Below are 19,071 nucleotides of genomic sequence, written 5' to 3' on the forward strand. Positions count from 1 at the left end.
GGATTTCCCTGCCTTGGAGGCCCTAAGCTGGGCTTTTCTTGGCACAGCTGTGACACCACGGCTGAACAGAGATTTTCATTCATCGCTGCTCTGAGTGACATTACCAGCTCTGTATTTATTTCTCCTGCCTTTTGCTTGAGCCCTGTATCCCCAACAAGAGCTAACAGCATGGTATTACTACCTGTGGCTGCATTTTCTTGACAGCAATTGGAGTTGCATTGGTCCCGGAGCATGGAGACCTCTCTCTCCAGCATCTCAATCCTGCTCAGCAGCTCCTGCAGGGACGGGAGGGAGGTGGAGCACTTACAGGCCTGCTTGGGCAAGTTTATCCTGTGGGTGAAGGTGACCTGGCTCTCGCTGTCGGAGGTCTGCTCCGTGTACTCCGCCAGCCTGTCGTCTTCTGAACTCACCTCCTCAGCCGAAGACCTGAGCATGGAGGAGCAGCAGCTGTCCGCGGGGACGTTGATGTTGTAGATGTGATGGAAGACCATGGGCTGCTCTTTGATGGGTGGGCTGCAGTTGGCCAGGCCCCCCTCCTCATCCACTGCCGGCCTCTCGGCTGGCTCTGTTGTCACCTCCAGCCGGCACTCAAACGGCTTCAGGACAGCACCCAAGAGCAGCAGGTTGAAGCTGATGAGCACGTTTCTCAGGACTGGGTTGTCACTGTCAGTCCCCATTTTCTTGGGAGAGGGAGGAGCCTTCTAAGCCAACCTTGGTTGGCCAAGCGTGAGGAGGACCTATGGACAAAAAGGAAAAAGAGCATGATTAATGTTAGACCTGACACTGCACTAAGGTCAGAGAGGCGAGTTGTCCAGAGAGATGTGGGCCAGCCTGACATATGCACAGTCCCACTGACCTTGGTAGAGCCCAAAGCAGCCCCAAGATGGGCACAGCGCTGGGGGAAGAAGGTAGACGTTCTCCAGAGCATGCATTCCCAGCATTCTGGCTCCAGCTCTCAATGACAGAAGCAGATTCTTATTCCCATAGTATTTTTGAAGGTAACAGTTGATTTGGTACTAACAAAGCCCCACACATCTGTGTTTCCACCCCCATGTGGCTACTGCAATCAGTGCAACATCAGCACTGGGATTAAAGCATAGGTGCCAGCAATGCATGGGTGATGACAATGCATGGGTGAAAATACCACATCCTTACTCTTCTCTGGACCCCTCCACTGGTGCCCCAGGAGCTGAGCCTGAGGTTGCTAAGCTTCCTCCAGTAGCTATAGGAACAGCAGCCTCAACACAAAACACCGTTAAATTACACCACGCATGCTTGAGCTCCTTTAGGTTTGTGCTCTGAGCAGACAAATCCCTTGTGATGAAGTGGCTTCACCTCCTACCCATGCTCTGGATTACAGGTTAAAGTTGCCTTGATTTGAAAATAAATAACTTCTCACTTCTGTATCAATTACAAGCCCCCAGGTACCAATCTGGGCTCCAAGGACATGATTATCTGCAACCAAAAACCTCCAATGTCAGCTCATTTGTGCTGGAGATGGATTTGGTCCCGTTACTCTTGCTGGGACTACCGTGTGTTGACCAATGCTGGACATCAACAAGTTTGCCATGAGGAATCACTGCCCAGTCCATCCCAGGATAGAACTAGTGGGCAGGTGAGACTGAGACTACAATTACATTGCTCTCATCATTTGGAGGTCAGTGGTCCCCAGTGTGGATGGGGTCAGCCACTGGGACTCTCACAGTATCTTTTTTTTCCTAGGAGTGCTGTATGCCCTGGGAGGGGAATGGATAATATCTGGTCCCATTGGGATGGGACCTGCCTTGAGGAGCCAGTGTCCTTGTGCAGGGGCAGTATCCTTCAGGCCACAAAGCTTGGGTTATTGGAGATGGGAGGCAAGAGTGGTTTGCTGTTTGTCTGTGGTCTGACTTTACTGCTGTCTGTAAGGGCCATAATCTTGAGCAGTTCCCTTCTCTCAGCACTATTCCCCTGCTCTAACGCTCCTCTTTGAGGAATGAAAGTGCCTCCCCCTCTTCGTCAGCTTCTCAGTGAAAATATTTGTTTACTGTTTTTTCTCTTACAATACCATGGTACTACAGAAAATACAGCTATTGCCGCCTCTCAGTCTTTGCAGGGTTATTATCCCATATTACTGCAGCGTTCCTCCTGCATGTTTCTTCCTGGCTCTGTGCTCAATGCCTGCCTCTCTTGTGATCAGGCACATGGAGCTTTGCTAGGCTTTCTCTCTCTCTATTTCTTTGTGATTTCAAGCAAAGCAAATAAATGAAATTCTCCAAGGTGGAGTGACCTCCCCACCTTTTCAGATGGGGTTGGCATGGGGTATGGGATATGTTTCCATGCAGTGGTGGTTGCTTCCACCATTGTAAGAGCATGGCGTGTGCCATGGTGAGTTTGTGGATGTGTGATATAATCCACCTGCCAGCTGTTTCCATATTTGTATTTCAACCATCATCCTCCATACTAAATATGGAGGATCCACTTGGCTGTAGGATGAGGAAGAGACAGAAACCATCTGACTCCTAATGTTGACTGTGCTGCCGCCTAGATGCTTCAGTGCTGGGATGGAGGGACCAGTAGTCTGGTCTTAGTGGGCAGTGATGCCAAGCAGCTAGGATCTCTTTCTATGCAAAGTGGTATTGCCAAAGCAATTGGAAAAAGAACGCAGCCTTTTACCCTATGGTGATGGCTCCTGTCAGCCATGAGGGAAAGATATCCATTCAAGGAAGACCTGATAATTAACTCAGGTAAATAGACCACCATGGAGAAAGGTATCTTGAGGGAACTAGCTGTGATAGAGATGATATATGGAATTAAACAACACCCCATGACCCAGCCTGGCACAGTGGGGCTGCATGCAGTGCCTCCCAGTAGCCCCCAGTCTTTACCCACCCTAGGTTCCTCCACAGCCCCTTGGTGGCTCTGGCTGACTCCTCTTGTCCCCATATGACAGAGAGGCCAGGCACAGGGGGAGGCACGGGGACTAATTAGCGCTTCCTGCCTTTGATTGACTTGCTGGCATGCAAGGCTCCGTGCAAGCTCCTTGGCCTCTCTCCCTGCTTTTATTTTCTTGTGCTTGTTCAGTGGGGAAGGAATTGTGGCTGCAAGCCAGTAACATGGAGCTGGGCCAGAGCTTCAAAGCAGCAGCATCGCAGAGCAGCTTAGGTGGTAGGAACAAAATAAAGTCCTCCCACAGATCTCCATCACGGCGGGTGCCTATGGGGTGCTGCCCAGTGCTCATTTCTTGGGTGATGAATGGTGGCATCACCTCTCTGCCCACCCCATGGAGTGGCTTTGGGCAATGGTGATACTGCAGGCGGTTTGTATCCCCATGGTACAGTGCTAAGGGTGCTTTCTCTTTGTTTTCTTTTAGTATCATAAACTGAACAATGGGTGCATTTTGGGATTGCAGGTATGTCTGAAAGCTACCAAGGGAGAGAGGCTACATTAACAACATGCTTGTAGGCAAATGTGGGGCCTACCTAGTGAGAATTAAAGTTCAAATTCAAGTTTGGCAGGCATCGAGTGCTTCAACTTCAGGGATGTGCGAGATGATCAATCTGCTGCCGTTTATGTGCATGGGGCTCAATAAAAGGAAACAATCTAAAACTGAGATAAACACTGGAGTGCTGTTTCCAGAAGCAGTGAAGTGCTCTACCTCTCAGATGTCCTCCCCTCACCCAGGATTTGTGTACTGGGGGCCTACAAAGGGAAGAAGTAAAAAGCCAAGATACATCCTGCAGTGTGTCCACCTGAATTATAGATTTTTGTGGCCCTGAGCAGCATCTGCAGCCTGTTGTTTATTGCTTGTAAATTTGGCCTTGACAAGCCCAAACCATGCGATGGATGTGGGTATGACACAGCTGCAAAATCACTTGCTTTTGGGGAACATCTTTGCTGGAGATGATTTAAGGTTTAAAAAACCCAACAGTATCCCCATGCAAAACCAGACTGAATGCATCAGGTGCCCCCAGGAGCCATAGGACTGATACAGGTTGGCTCTTGTGACATGGGTACCCATAGAGTGAGTGCTTTTCCCCCGCTGACTAATTGTGTGGTTAAGGATGAAATACTCTCCTGCTTTAAACAGCAGTTCCCTAACTATACATGGAGGAAGAAATCTATAGTTCCCCAAGCTGCCTGTAAATTTGGCAGGCTTAATAATTCATGTATGCCTTTGTGATTGCAGCCTACATTATATCTTTCTTTCATTACACGCTTCCTTATTGGATTTTAGCGGCATGTATCGGTAGCCTCTGTATGTTCCCACAGGAAGGGATGAGAGAAAAGTTTTGGGATGAGCTCTTTACCTTTACACTTGGGCAGGTGGAGCCTGAATCTGACCCGTGTGATCCCACATCATCCTCAGGTGATGCTCAGCATGATGGCTTGCAGTGCTGCATGCAATGCCCCGCTCTCTGCTCTGCAGACCCATTTCCCACCAAAATGCCCAAGTTTACGAAGAAAGGAGTTCTGGAGATCCCACCCATAGTGTCACAGCCACCAGCTCTGCCCCTCACTTCCAGATGCAGCTCTTCTGGCACAGAACTGTGCTGGTGAAGCCATAAAGCCATAAATTAACCATAATTACAGAGCATTGCGGGTCACAAACACACTCTAAATCCTCTCCAATTATGTAGTAGCACTTAATCTATAAGGAAACTGTAGTTTAAGAGCAAAAATAAATATGAGGTTATTTTTGTGTTCAGCATAGACACTAGTCATTAACTTTGGAGGGTGATGGAGGACCTGCAGGCACAGCATGGTAGAGGCTGTTGGATGGGGCTGTGTCCCACAGGGATATGTTGTGAATTGCTGCTAGATCCACCCATACCAACAGGCTTTTTGCTGTTCCTGTACCCATGCTCAACCAGCTCCACTTTTCCTTTGCTACTCTGCTTTTTTGCCCATCCTAAATGGACTTCAGATGCAAACGACTGCAAGATTGCTTTCTAATTATGGCTACATTGAGCACCTGCATGGCAGGAGCCTGATGCAGGGCTGTGGGGACCTGGTGAAGCATCACATAAGCAGGCAATTTCTGTACTTCTTTTTCCCTCTCCATCAATCATGGCTTTTCCCACTCCCGTTCCTGGCATTCCTCCCTTTGCCCATCCTTGCACAGGACTCATGGATGTAAGGTGAAGGACCACATGGGCATCTTCCAGCAAGGAGAAAATCCATTCTGAGAGCCCGGATCTCTAGTGAATTCACCCCACCTCAACAGCACTGGCTTTGGGTCCCTCTCAGCCACGTGCATGGGTTTTTTTCCCCTGTTTGCTCTCAGCACACAGCTCCAGGAAAGGCAGCAAAGCCTCGTGCTCGTGTATCTGCTGCTTGCTGTCATGTTTCATTACTGCGTGAGCCTTCCTGCTCCTCCTCGGAGCTGTGTGCGTAGCTGCAGTGGATGCAAATTACCCAGTATGGGATGCTCCCATCCCAGCTCCTCCAAAGCACTGCCAACCACTGCCCCTGCCTTGTGGTAATGATGCAAATTAATGTATGCAACACATCCATGTGTGCATCCAGAAGCCAGACGAGCATCCAGGAGGCAGTTCAAAAAGCAGAGTCATTTCCAACTCATTGCCATTTTTACTGAGCTCCCCCTACACGTTTGGGGCAGCAGCACTGCAAGACTTTGACCCCCCCAGACAGAGCACACAGCTCCACACTGCATAGTGCTGTGATGCATGTGAGCAGCACACTTCTTGGACACAATGCATCCCCTCTGCAGAGCCCAGTGTTTTAGGAGTGCAGTGAGATGCTCGTCCTCAGCCCCACTGCAGGGCTCAGGCTGACTTCTGCCATTGAGAAGACAACCAGAGCAGGGAAATGAATCGCAGACGTGCTGCAGAGACTTCATTTGATAAATAATGTATATAGAGTTTGCAGTAATAACCACTTTTTTTTTCCTAGCCAGCCAGCCAGGCTGGCTTTGACACATCCTGGCTGTACTGTCAGATAGGTTAATCTGTTTTATTTATTTTTTTTTCCACCTCAGATGAGCTGCATGCATGTGTACAGCTGGGAGGTGGCAGCCCTGCCTCTGCCTGTGGCTGCCCAAGATTCAAGGCTTCTCCCTTCTTCTTTGGCCTCAAGCAGGCTCCCATCCCCTGCTGTATACCCACATGGGCTCCCTGGTTCAGTCCTTACACTGCATCAAGGAAGGGTGGAAGACCCCCCTTTGTACATCCCTCTGAAGGAACCAGGAGCAATCTCAGTGCTTTGCCCTACAGGGCAAGGTACTTGGGGAACAGCAGTGCCCCAGTGTGGACTGGCACTGAGGACCCAAGCCAGGCTGAGTTTTTATTGCCCTATAAAGTACCTCATTAAGGAATGGATATAAATGCCTAATGTAATTTGCTGAGCTTGGAGCCGGTGCAGGGCATGGGAGCTTGGAATCATGCCTGCTGGTCTGTCAGGGTTTGTGGGCTCCAGCTCGTTCCTGCTCACTTAAACTATCCCACTAGCACTATGAGTGCTGGGTTGGACTGTTTACAAGCCAGCACTTAAAATCAATTTTAAGGTTAGTTGTTTGGGTTTTTTTGCCTGAAGAGCTGCATGGAGACACAAGGCTTGGGCTGAAGGAGATCCTTTGGTCGTGTGGCAGTGATGTGCCATACCCCTGGCGGTGTGTCACAGCCCATCACTGTGCTGGCTCAGTTCCCTCCCCTCCCTCTGTCCCCAGCACCCACATGCACATATGTGCAGTTGCCCTTTCCAGAAAGCTGGTTCAGCACCTCTTGTTTCTCTGTATTTCTGAGTCTTATCGTTTCAAAGCCCAAATTAACCACAGCCATCTGAAACACGCTTTCTTGTTGCCCTCCTTCCCATTTGCTTCCAGTGGATGAATAAGTAGTGGTAAATGATGCACTGTGGTCTTCCATGCAGGGCTTGCTGGACTGAGCAACAAGATCTCTTGCACAGCAATTACATCACTGTGGGAAGAGCCAAAAATATGCATGGAGCTGGAGTACAGCAGTGTGAAAGGCAGGGATTTTTGGTTGCAGGAACTTGGGAGCAGTTGGTCAGATTCAGCAAACCCAACCCACTGCTCTCCTGTCTTATTACATGAAGCAAACAGGACAGAGGTCAGGGCAGGAGAGAGGCTGTGGTGGATGGCTGCATCCAGGAGCTCCCTGGCTTCCATCAAAGCTCAAGTATCCATAAAAAGCTATTAGTTGCCAAAGCCTTTGGGCCTGGCAGGCAGCACTGTGCTGCTGGGGGCGGCCTGCTGAGCCTGCAAAACCTGCAGGAAAACAGGATCGTGGACAGGAATGGGACCCAAAGCTTAATTTGCAGCCTCCTGGTCAGTGGAATGGAGAGGGGATGGTTATGTCCTCTGTGGGGCTCAGGGACAGCTTGGGGCTGAGAACATGGCTTTAGTTTCTTATAATTTAAGTCCCAGTTCTGATGGTGTAATGTTAGAGCTTCTGCACACTCAAATGCTGACTCAGCCTGGGCTGGTGTCCAGGCCCCATTGCTCTCTCCTGGTGTTTCTCTCTGCCAAAGAAGAAGACATCTCAGGGCCATCAGCAGCAACTTTTTGTTCCCACCAATGGAATACCAGCTCCATCCTCCAAATACATGCCACAGTGGGCTGAGCCCTAGGTGAGGACCAAACACATGCACAGCCCTGCACACATGAGCTGAGGGGTGCTCATCCCTTTGCAGGGGCTGAGCCTGAAAGAGCCTATTTCTAATTTTGACAAGGTCAGCAATAAATCAGCATGAAGGCAGCAGCATCATGGATGCCTTAGGCACTATTATTCCCAAAGGTGAGAGGAGCACTGAGGCTGGCAGCAGCCTGTGCCCATAGGAGACATTTGGTTTCCCAGTTTTTGAATGGAAGCTGATAAACTTTCCCCACTGCTTGTGGTACGTGGCATCAACAAGAGCCAAGATAGCACCAATAACATCTCTTGCATACAGAGAAGTTGATCTCATGCAGTTATTTTATTCTTTTATCCTCTCTCCAGCAATTTCAAGAACTTCCTGAGCTCGTGTTGAGATGCTGATACCCAGGTGAAAGGAGAGGTCAGCCCTCACCCCATGGGATTGCCCTTAACTAGGAGTGTTGCATCTTTCTCCTTCATTTCTTTTCATTATTCTTTCCCTCCACTGAGCAGCTCAGTTCCACAGTGACCAGCAGACATCCTGAACGCATGTATCTCCAAGGAGCTCTGAGCATCCTGACCAGCCCCATACTAGAGATGTGGGACATCCTAATCCCTCTGCTCAAGCAGAAGTAGCACCTCGAGTGTGAGAGCTGCCTACTCTGCAGCTCCTCCTAAGGCAATATTTCTCTCCTTGATTTTTACTGCATGACACTGCTCACCATTTATCATTATTTACCAGGGCTGGAGCCTCTGGTGATGACACCAATGGGAGTTTTTCACCAGCTTCCCAGGGCAGCCACAACTGGTTGGCCATTAAGGGATCTGCGCACAAGTAGGTCCTGGAGCCTGGCCAACCTTCCCTTCCAATTTCCCCTCCTATTCTTCAACCTCTCTGCCTGTTTTCCCTTTGGGAGACCTGTTGAGGTGTATCGTTTCTTTTTCTTTTCTTTCTTTTTCCCCTTTATTTTTGTTACTGTATATAGCAGAGTTTGATCTGGCAACCAACCAGGGGACCCGCAATTGCTTTGTCCTTTGGTGTGCTGGGTTATTTCGACTTCAAGTGTTTCTATTGAGAAACCGATTAAGACAAAAGAAAGAAAAGCCATATCTTTAAGTGGAAGTGAACCTTTAGGTTATCTGGGAGGCAATCTCCTTAGCTCTTTTCTTTCTCACTCTTCACCTTGCTATTTTTTAGTTGTTTACCTCTTTCATTTCCTTCACAGGTGCTTGAGGCATTTAAAGGATGCTTCTCCCTTTCCCAGGCAGATGCCACTTCGAACTCACCAAATTGTGCCCCTAAAAGCAGAGGCAGAACTACACAGGTTATAGCGTTGTAGTCATGCTGGCTTGCTGATGAAGGGAAGAGGTATTTTCTGCCCAGAAAATACCAGCAAATGGCAAGAAAGAATGGGGTTTTCCTCCTAAAGTTTAGCAAGGAATTGGTAGTAGCTGACTTGGATGTAGGCCACATTGGTGGACCAATGTGAGTCAGCATGGGGAGGTGGGTGAGTAAAAGGGACTTTTCAGTCCCTGGGTCTCTCATTACATGCTGGTAATGGAGCCTTTAACTCTACCAACACCTCATGGGAGAGCAATACAGCAGGATGGAGTTGTTCCATTCCTGGGGCATGTTAAGAGCAACATCTCATTTCCAATGATGGAAAAAGCTACCAGAGAAGATGCTGCTCTGGCTTTGATTTGGGCTAATAGAGTAGAACTGCTTGGGGAAAAAAAAAAGAAAGAAAAAAAAGTGGGAGGTAATTTCAGGAAATAAATCACAAAATAATGGAGTGCACGGTGCCAAGAGAAGGGGAGCAAGAACAGCAGAATGATGATAATGGTCTGCAAAAGAAATTCTCTGGGAACTGGTAGGTGACATCTCTAGGGAAGATAATCCGAGGGATAAAGAGAGCAGGGAAGCTGGCAATTACCTAAAGTGACTGCATTAGGGGCACCAAAACAGGCCATGTTGATGCAGAGGGACAAGAGGAGACGTGGAAGACATGAGGCCCTAAAGGAGTTGCAGAGAAAGGGAAATGAAAACAGGGACCCAATGAAAACAGGAGAGCAGATGCACCAGTACAAGCAGAGCAAACTCCAGTAGGCCATCAGTTTAATGGCTGGGGAAAACTGTTTTGTAAGTGCATGGCAAGGAGAATGAGAGCCAAGGAGAGCCCAAGCTCTTTGCTTCTTGAATGGAGGAAGAGAGCCAGAGTCACAGTGCAGGAACACAGTGTGGGCTGAGCTTCAGCCCTCCCTCCCATCCAGCTCATCAGGACAGGATAATTACACGAGGCTCCAAAGCAGCCCGGGGGGGTATATAGTCAAGTGTGCTCATGTCAGCAGGGCATGCCCTGAGCTGCCTGCACAGGGCTAACCTAACCTATGGGGCATGCAGAGTTCTCCAAGTCCTGCTTGAGCACAGTGGCCTGGGAGCACCGTGGTGGAAAGCACAAGGAAATCACTTGCAGGAACCCAAAAATGGCCATTAATGGGACTGAAGGAAGGGCCGGGGACCTTGTGTTGAGCTTCAGGAGGAGGTGAGTGAATCAGATGCTCTGCCTCATCCCCTGCAGTTGTGCCAGCATCGCTGCAAGCCGATGAGCTCACTGGTGTGTCTGTCCCAGCCAGTCACTGCCACACAGCGCAGCCCACAGGGGCCATCCCTGCCCTACAGCTGTGCTGCCACCACCAGCTCGTCCCAGTCACCGTCATCTCCACTGCTGGTGCTCCTCATCTTCATCCATGTCACGGGCTGCCCCCCATCCCTGTCTCTTGGGTTCAGAGACCTGAGGAAAACCTCAGGGTTTGCTCGGAGCTTGTTTTCCATCTCTGCCCTGTTCCTCGTGCCGCAGCACAGCATCCCCGCTGCCCATCACCCCTGCACTGCATCCCTGGGGACCACAGTTCTGCCGTGCTCTTTGCATGTCCGCGTTTGTCTTAGTGGTTGACCCCTTCAGTTGATATTAGCCTCCCGGTCACCTCCACCACTGCCTGTCACAGCCAATTAGAAATATAGTCCTCTCTGCATCACGGTCCTCGTTAAACCAACCATCCCTTCTACCTGCTGCAGTCGTCACCTCATTATAACTCCATTACCTTTAACAACAACTCCATTACCATCCATTATCTTTCTTATCATCTCCTTTACAAGGCTGTTATCTGCACCTCCTCCTCTCCAGCTATCCCCTCCTCAATTACGGTACCATTATCTTTATTACCACCCCATTACAGTCATAATTATTCCCATTACAATTCCAAGATCTGCGCCTTCATCCAGACACCCCGTTGTCTCCAGCAGCCCCATTACCACCATCAGAACTGCTCCTCGTTGCCTCCGTGGGATAGCACTGTAACTGCCTCCCTCCCTGCAATCCTAATCACCCCCATGCCGACGGCCGTCTTTTAATTGTTTTTCATTACAGTTTTATTGTGTTTTGCTGTTATTACTTCCTTTACCAGCCATTCTGCTGAAGCAATGTGATTGGAATTGGCACCTGGGTGGGAGCTGGTGCTCAGGTCCGTGGTGTTATGGCACTGCATTGACTTGCACTGGCCCTGTGTGGGTATATTCACCCCATTCTCCATCATAACTCCAGCATGGAGGTGGGAATGGTGGGAGGAATGGGGGGGAGCTGTGCAGGGGGGAGGGCACCTTTCTGAGTGTGCTGAGCTGGGGGTGCTTTGCTCTGCCTGTGGGCATCTCAGCAAAGGAGGATGAGGAAGGAATCAGAGCAGTTACAGAGAGCCACAAAATCATTAGAGGATGGGGAGACCGCTTAGCTGGAGAGATGTGGAGAGCTGAGCCTGTTCAGTCCATCAGGAAGATGGAGTGGTGGCTTCAACTGTTCCTATAAGAACTGTCAAGGCAGGGAAACACTAAAGAAGATACTAAAGAGTTCCTGGGCACTGAGAGGAGAGCAGAGTGAGGTGGCAGGGAGAGAAGGCAGCAGGGATGGGGGGTGGATGAGAGGATGCTCCGTGTGCGGGCAGCGCTCAGTGGGGCCGATGGACCCACCCCGCTGGGATTGTGAGAGCAGGGAAGGGCCGGCGGGTAATTAACGCTGCGGTGTGAGCCGCGATTTCGATCAGGTTGGAATGCCCCGGGGTTATTTCCCACGATCGATGCGCGTCATAAATAATGCATCCTGCGGTGGGGCGGGGGATGTGGGGGGGGAAATGCTGCCTTTCGTTATCAGATGCCGATGTAGATCGGCAGAGCTGGGAGGGAGCGCGGCTCAGAGCAAAGAGTGAAAAGGGGAATAAACACATGGAGGAGATTTGGCTAATTCCAGCTCTGCCGAAGCAGACCGAAGGGAGATGGCACAGTTATTTCTGGATTCTGATAGGGTGGATATAATAGAGGGTGCAAGGAGATTTGGGAGTCAGAGGGAAGGATTTGGATGGATGGGGCAGCACCAGACTCCCTGGCTTTCAGCTTCCATCTGGAGCCACGGGTTGCCCAAGGGATCTGCCTGGCTTCCACCGTGATCAGATGATCCTTTGCCAGGTGACTCTTCAGCCAGTCCAGTTCATAACTCGGGGTCTTAGCCCACATGGCCCCATTCTGCATCTCCTGCTCCGAGTTTGCTGCCAACACATCATCAACTCTCCAAGTGGAAGAGAAGCTTTTCTCTGGAAGCAAAAATAGGGACCTGGTGCATCTCTGTGGTTCTTTACCAAGAGAGTGGTGAGGTGCCAGCACAGTCTGCCCAGAGAGGCTGTGGATGCCCCATCCATCCCTGGAGGTGTTCAAGGCCAGGTTGGATGGGGCCCTGGGCAGCCTGGTCTGGTATTAAATGTGGAGGCTGGTGGCCCTGCCTGTGGCAGAGGAGTTGGAGCTTCACGATCCTTGAGGTCCCGTCCAACCCAGGCCGTTCCATGATTCTGTGATTCTATGGTGCCTTTCCCTGCCCTTCTATTGCAAAAAATGAGAGATCTGGAGCTGGCCTGGTGGGAACAGGGCTTTCCAGTCCCCTGGGCTGCAGCCCAGATGGTCTGTGCAGATTACTGCAGCCTCCAGGGCCACCAATCCCAGGCAGTTTGGCAGGGCTGAATTCCCTCCAAATGACAAAAATAAATAAAATCTCTCTGCATTAAATGCCGGGAAGGCCATGAAAGAGCTGTGTACACAATGAAAACAAATACATGGTTAAATAACCTCTCCAACAGTATTTCTCTAAAATGCCTCTCTAAATAACGCAAAGTGAAAGGCTTGCTCAGCAGTGATTAACTTCGGTTCAGGAAGATGGTCTGTATCAAATCGTTACCGTCAGCTGATTAAAAATGAATTAAACCTAACAGAAAACAATTCCCAAAACATCATCTCGCCTTCCAAATGCAATTCCCAAAGACACATTAGAGCAGACCCTACAGAAGGAGTTACCTGGAGAGCCTAAGGATGAAGCGGCTGATGGGACCAAGGATAGGGGGTTGTGGGGGCGAAGGGGATGCTGCTTAGGGTGAGGAAAAATAACTCAACCTGGAGACAGCTCTGCCTTGAGGGGACATTCATTTCCAAGCTGTTGGTTTTGAGAAATAAAATAAATGAAACAAGGGGGAAGGACCGCAGCTAATTTAGCATCATTTGTCTGCTTGGCATCTGGTAAAGGTCTGAAGGATCAGGAAGGACAAGCAGGTGGGAGAGACCCACACTTGTGCCAGGCTTTGGAATGGGTTCTAATTCCTGCCAATCAAGCGTAGCCGGCTTTTAATTGCCACACTCCGTGTGAGTCCACTAAATGGCAGCGCTTCAAATATCGCTTCTCATGGCAGATTCTCTTTTTAAGTAGTTCCAGTTTTCTTAATCTTTTTTTTCTTTTTCATCAGCAATTTCATAGTGGTTGTTGGGTCTCATCATTGCTCCCCTTGTTTGGAGTGACCAAGAGTTATCCCTCCTGAGGGCTGTGCCAGGGGAAGATTAGGTTGGACAACAGGAAGAATTTCTTCATGGGGAGGGTGGCCAAGCATTGGAATGGGTGGTGGAGTCCCCATCCCTGGATAGGGACGTGGGTTAGTGTGGTGGCACTTGATAGATCAGGCTGATGGTTGGACCCGGTCTTTTTCTCCAGTGCTTTTGGAGATATCATAAAAAAGGATAACTGACAATTGAAGGGAGCCCGTCATTCTGACACATTAATAACAGCCTATTTTAAGCCACCGAGAACACGACTCAGCAGGTTGGGAAGTTGTAAAACCATCACACAGTGCTCTGCCTCTCTCCTTGTTTGTGCCTCCTGAAAGCAGCAGAAAACCCAAATAATAGTGTTAACAGCAGCACGTATGTATGCATATGTATGCACACTCAGTTCTTACATATCTATGTGCTTACTCAGGGTTTGGGGTATGCCACGTGTGGCTTTCTTCCGTGTCATCCCATGGCACATCCCCACTGGGTACCACTGCTCTTGCCCTGCAGAAACATTCCTGCTGAGGGTCTCACTTCATCCTCTGCATCTCTTCCCACCTGCAAAGGAAGCCTGTGCCCAGTCCCCCATGTGTGGGGACAACAGGGACCCTATCCCCATCCTCTGTGCCCCCAGCTCCTGGTAATGCTCTCATCTCACTGCCTATTTACCCATCATCACTTTCATGCACTGTTTATCCTGCACTCTTTATTCCCCACCGATCCTCCCTCACCAGTCCCTTGTGCTCTGGGTTGGAGCATTGCCTATTTATACTCTTAACCTTTGTCTCTCTTTCCTCTGCCTCTTCGATCTGCCCATCAATCTTGCCTGCAGCCTCCATCACACCAAGCCCGGCGTCACCATCACCACACTCTCCATCAGAGCTGTCCCATCCCATATAAAGTTCTTTTTTGGTAGAGCGTTAACAACAAACAAGAGGTGCCTGAGATAGAGACATGGTGCCAGGGCGGATAACAGCAGTGGGTACAGATCCCACAGTGCTCCCATTCCTCATGTTTGAGGCAGAAGCTGAAGTATTTAGGAAAGCAGCTGCAGAAGTGATGGGTGGGGAGAAAGCAAAGCAGAGCTTCCCCAGAGCCTCACCAGGTGCCTGATAAGGGGAGAAAGTGCCATTAGGGACAGGCTGCTTACAGCAGGAATTTACTTACAGCCAGAGGTAGTTAATGGCTCGATTTGTACCACAAAGCCCTGGAGGTGTCTCTCTTTTCATTCCCTGGGTGTCCTGTTTAACAGCCTCCTGAATTATTAATTCTGCTGTTTGTGATCCTTGCTCCAGTGCTGGGGCATTCCCCAGCTTCACCGGGTTACAATAAATAGCACCACGGTCCTGGATGTATGTTGGGGTGTTATGAGCATCACCATCACTCCTGTGTCGGTGCTGGTGGGTATGCACATCCCAACCTGACCACCCCATGCATCCCTCCTGTATCTCTCCACCCACGGCAGTGCTGGCATCTCTCCTGAAATCTTTCCTAAGCAGCCCCATTATAAAGTCACTGTTATCAACCTGGGCTGCAGGACAGTGCCATGTCCAAGAAAGCACAGTAGGAAGATGAAACCCACTTGAGCTCAAATCCTTCATCGCTTCCAACCTGGGTCAGCTGTGCTGCAGCATGGCATCAAAGTGGACACAAGATCATCAGATCCAACAGCCAGGATCTAATTAAAGCCTCTAATTGAGGCCTCTTTAATTTGGCGATCTCGTGGGGTGAGTCACAAGAAGACAGAGGAGAAATAAAGGGGAGAGAAGTTTGGCAGAGAGATCGGCTGCACCATAGGTGTCTTATCAGGACCCACAAAAAGAGAGGCAGGGACAGCATCACTTGTACAGGTACCACTGGGTCCAGGTAGAGCATCATTGCATCACCACCCATTTCCATAGAAAACTGACCTGCCTAGAGCTAGTTTAAGGGAATGGTTGCCTTCCCATCACCTTCTTCCTCCCTGCACTTCCACTGCTCTCCCATCAGCCCTTCCCCACACTGCTCTCCTCTCCATTCCTTCTTCTTATCTCAGGCCCTCTCATCTCCCAGCCTTTATGCCGCTGTCTGTCTCTGCTCCAAACCCTCCTTATCTCCACCTCTCCCCGCTCCAGCTCTGTTTACATCACTAAAACACTTGTCCAGGTCAAACACGTTTTCCTGATAAACACATTTCCATTGATTGCTGGGAAGAAAATCCTCCAGAGCGGCAGATTCTGCACTCTGGGGATCGATAACGAAAATCCCCTTTACCCCAGCCCTGTCCATCCCACAGCCTGTTGGATGTGGGACCTGCAGGGTGATTTGAAGGGAACCAAAAGGAAGGGGTGGTGGGGACCTACCTGCTGGTGGGGTCACTCCAGCCACCACCAAGCAGAGGTGACAGATGTCCCCCAGCTGAGCCCTAGGGTGTGCGAGCGGCCCTTGGTGTGGTCAGCTAATGCACTTGTGAGGGGGAAGCTTATGCATTTCCACAGCGAGTGGTTTAGCTGTAAATCCACAATCGATAAGGAGAAATTTAATGGGATTAAGCCTCCTGCTTCTGCTGCAGAGGAGACGCTCCCCCACCAGGGTTCCCTCTCCCAGGGCACTGCCATGGGATGAGACGTGGCCATGGGCACCACGGGGACTACCACCTCCTCCTTAGGGCTGCAGGGAGCAAAACCACCCAGGTGTAATGCAGAGATGGAGCTCTTCCCAAGGGCAAATACATCCCATGGGTGTCTATGGGACTGGGGGGGCTCCTCTCCATGTCCCCCACCCACCTGCATGCCCATGGTGCTGCCCATCCCCTGCCCTGCTGGGATGGCTTTTTTAATTGGATTGTGACAAACATTTAATGCCTAATAGAGCTCACACTGGCACAGTTAATTAAGGATGTGACTAATCCAATTCACTCGTGGGAGCGCGGGAGGAGACAAGCAAGAGTGAGCACATGCATGGGGGGCAGTGGAGGGGAGGGATCCGGATGGGGAATGATCAGCTCTGCCACTACTGCTGTTCCTTTTTCTCTTTACAAATGATGAAGAGGGGCTTTTTTTCCCCCACTGTTTTTAGTTTCCCCCTTCCTCTTGGGTAGAAGCCGAACACCGTGGGCTCTGCATGAGCATCCCTGCTGTGGGTAGGATGCTGAGACCCCAGAGCATCCCCGCAGTCGGGCACGTAGTGCCAGCCCAGCCAGCTGTGCCAACATCTGTATGCCGCTCACTCCTTGTCCCCCCGGAGTTTATAAATAAAACAAACGGAGTTATTTTGGCCCCATGGACAGGGCTGTCTCCTGCAGCACAGAGCTGCTCTTTCTCCAGCCAGAGTTCATTGTTATTCCCCAGCTGAGAACAGGACATGGATTGAGTGAGGTCCCCATCTGCAGTGGGCAGCCGGAGAGAGACTCTCTTCATATTAGTGCCTAATGCAATAAATAGCGCTTTTCAATGGAGCTGGGATGGAAACAAAAGCCCAGAGTGGGGAAGAGAGAACAGTGAGGCTGGGGAGGGAGAGGGATGGGGATGCAGCAGGAAGATGGAGATGGGTGGAGGATAGAGGATGGAGATGGAGGTGGAAATGGACTGAGGATAGAGGATGGAGGATGAAGGTTGGAAATGGAAGGTGGAGAGGGGAAATGGAGGACAGAGGGAAACAGAGCTGTGAAGCTCTGTGATCCAATACTGGGTGCAGCTTTTCCATTTGGTGGACCAAGAAAGTGACGCATCCCCAGGCATGACAGCCCAGACTGGACAACGGAGGCAATGCTGATCCTGAGCGAAGCATTGACAGTCATCCCTCCCTCCAGCAGCCTTGCCTTGAGCATCTTCAAAGACATCTGCTCCCTCACATGAAGTTGGGTTCAGATGCAGCAAGAACCCAAAGCCCTGCAGAAAGCAGCAGTGAGGGAAAGACAAGGAGTAGGTCTGGATGGTTGTTTGCTGGGATGCAGCAGCAATGCAACACCCTGCATCCTGGGGACCCCTCCAGCACCATCCCACAGTAGGACACAACCCTTGCAGGTAGGACACCATGCTCCCATCTCTAGCATCACCCTTCAGCTGGTGGCACCGCAGCTTGGTGCTGGGGACACTGGCTGTGCCAGTTGTGGCCAGGAAGCGTGCCATACATTAATCTTTGTTCCCCACCATTAATCTTCATTAACACAAAGCTAACACAGGGAAGTAGCACGTCAGCAGAACGATGGATTTTACCCTGTTTACTGTCTCTGAACCCTAGCAGGGCTGGGATGCTGCCACGAACACAGGGACCATCCCAGCCTCCATTGCTGCAGGGATGCTGCGTCCCCAGGTAGCACCATAGATGCTGCCCATGGGGGCAGGGCCACTGAAACCACACCAGCCATCCTGGTTTATCTACTGGGAGGGATGCACACCAGTTATTAATGAGGAATTACACAGAGGGCTCATCCCTTCTGTGGCTGGAAGTCCCCTGAGGCATTCTTGCCCTGTCCCCTTGTAGGAAATAATTACTGGCATTAAAATTATTTACTGAATGAAGCGATTCTTCGAGTGCTATCTCAGAACTGTTTGTCTGGTTTGCTCTGCTTCTAGTGCTACATAATAGATTAGCTGGGTAATTACAGCTGAGTTTAAGGCTTGCGCTTTGCAATAGGATTTTCTTGGATACCTTGGGGCGAGGGGGTCCCATTATTGCCAGCTCGAGCAGTTCTTGTGGACACCCCACTGCACCCGAAAGGAAAACAGCCCAATCGATCCCAATCAATCCATGTATAATTAGCAGCCGGGAGCCCTTGCTGGCTAACTTGAAGGCAGCCAGCCTCTGTTGCAGGGCTGTGCTTCTGCTCAGGGATGTGCTTCAGCAGTCGGATTTGTTTTCAGATATTTCTGCTGATGAACATGATTTCAGCAGGAGAAAAAATGGAAAGGGTTCATTGTTCAGTGTTTCCATTTTTAAAAGGATGCTTTGGGACTGAGACAAGGATTACAAGAGCCAGGGCATCCTCACCCTTCCTGCTCGCCCACTCATCCCACTCCACCCCCTGCTCAGAGCACTTGGCCCTCCACAAATGCACCCCATTGACTCAGAAGGTGGCCTCCACCAAAGGGCATCTCTTCACTTGAAGGTCCATACGAAATACTTTCCAACAGTGGAGGTAATTTTGAAGTCTTTTTTTTTGAGGGCCTTCAGTGATGGGGACCCATCACAGCTAGGGTAGCATTGGGACAACTCAAGCAATGGCCCAACTATCTCCCAGCGCAGGGTTGGGTGCCATCCTGGCTATGCCTCCATCCCCTGTCTGGTTTTGGAAGCAGGGCAGCTCCTGGCACTTCCAGCCCTGCCGTTTTCAGCTCCCCCTGCATTACTGGAGATGAATGTTGATGCTTATGGAAGTGCAAGGCTTTGACATTGAAAACAAGAAGCAAATCTGAGGGGAGGGAGGGGTGTGAGGAGGAAAGATCAAACAATCATCTGGGGCTCATCAGGAAGTGGCTGCAAGAGACTGAGAGGGGTAATTATAAAGGTAAAGTGAAGGATTTTGAAATCAAGCTCTGAGATGAACACGAGAAAGCAGGAGGACTTGGAAGAGGCAGGAGAGCA

The 19,071-nt window shown here is 50.2% G+C and overlaps 1 protein-coding gene across 3 annotated transcripts in view; it reads right to left on the minus strand.

The window, feature by feature from the left end:
* TNR (tenascin R) overlaps positions 1 to 19,071 on the minus strand; it is a 47,627-nt gene that overhangs the window by 26,223 nt on the left and 2,333 nt on the right. For 2 of the 3 annotated variants that reach the window (XM_032446231.1, XM_015869798.2), the window contains exon 2: positions 182 to 737. In XM_032446231.1, the coding sequence (XP_032302122.1) occupies positions 182 to 677 (496 nt within the window). In that variant the 5' untranslated portion in view covers positions 678 to 737. The remainder of the gene's footprint in view (positions 1 to 181; positions 738 to 19,071) is intronic. The other variant, XM_032446232.1, reaches the window with a different exon arrangement.

Source organism: Coturnix japonica, chromosome 8, assembly GCF_001577835.2.
Source record: "Coturnix japonica isolate 7356 chromosome 8, Coturnix japonica 2.1, whole genome shotgun sequence".
Classification (NCBI taxonomy): Eukaryota; Metazoa; Chordata; class Aves; order Galliformes; family Phasianidae; genus Coturnix; species Coturnix japonica.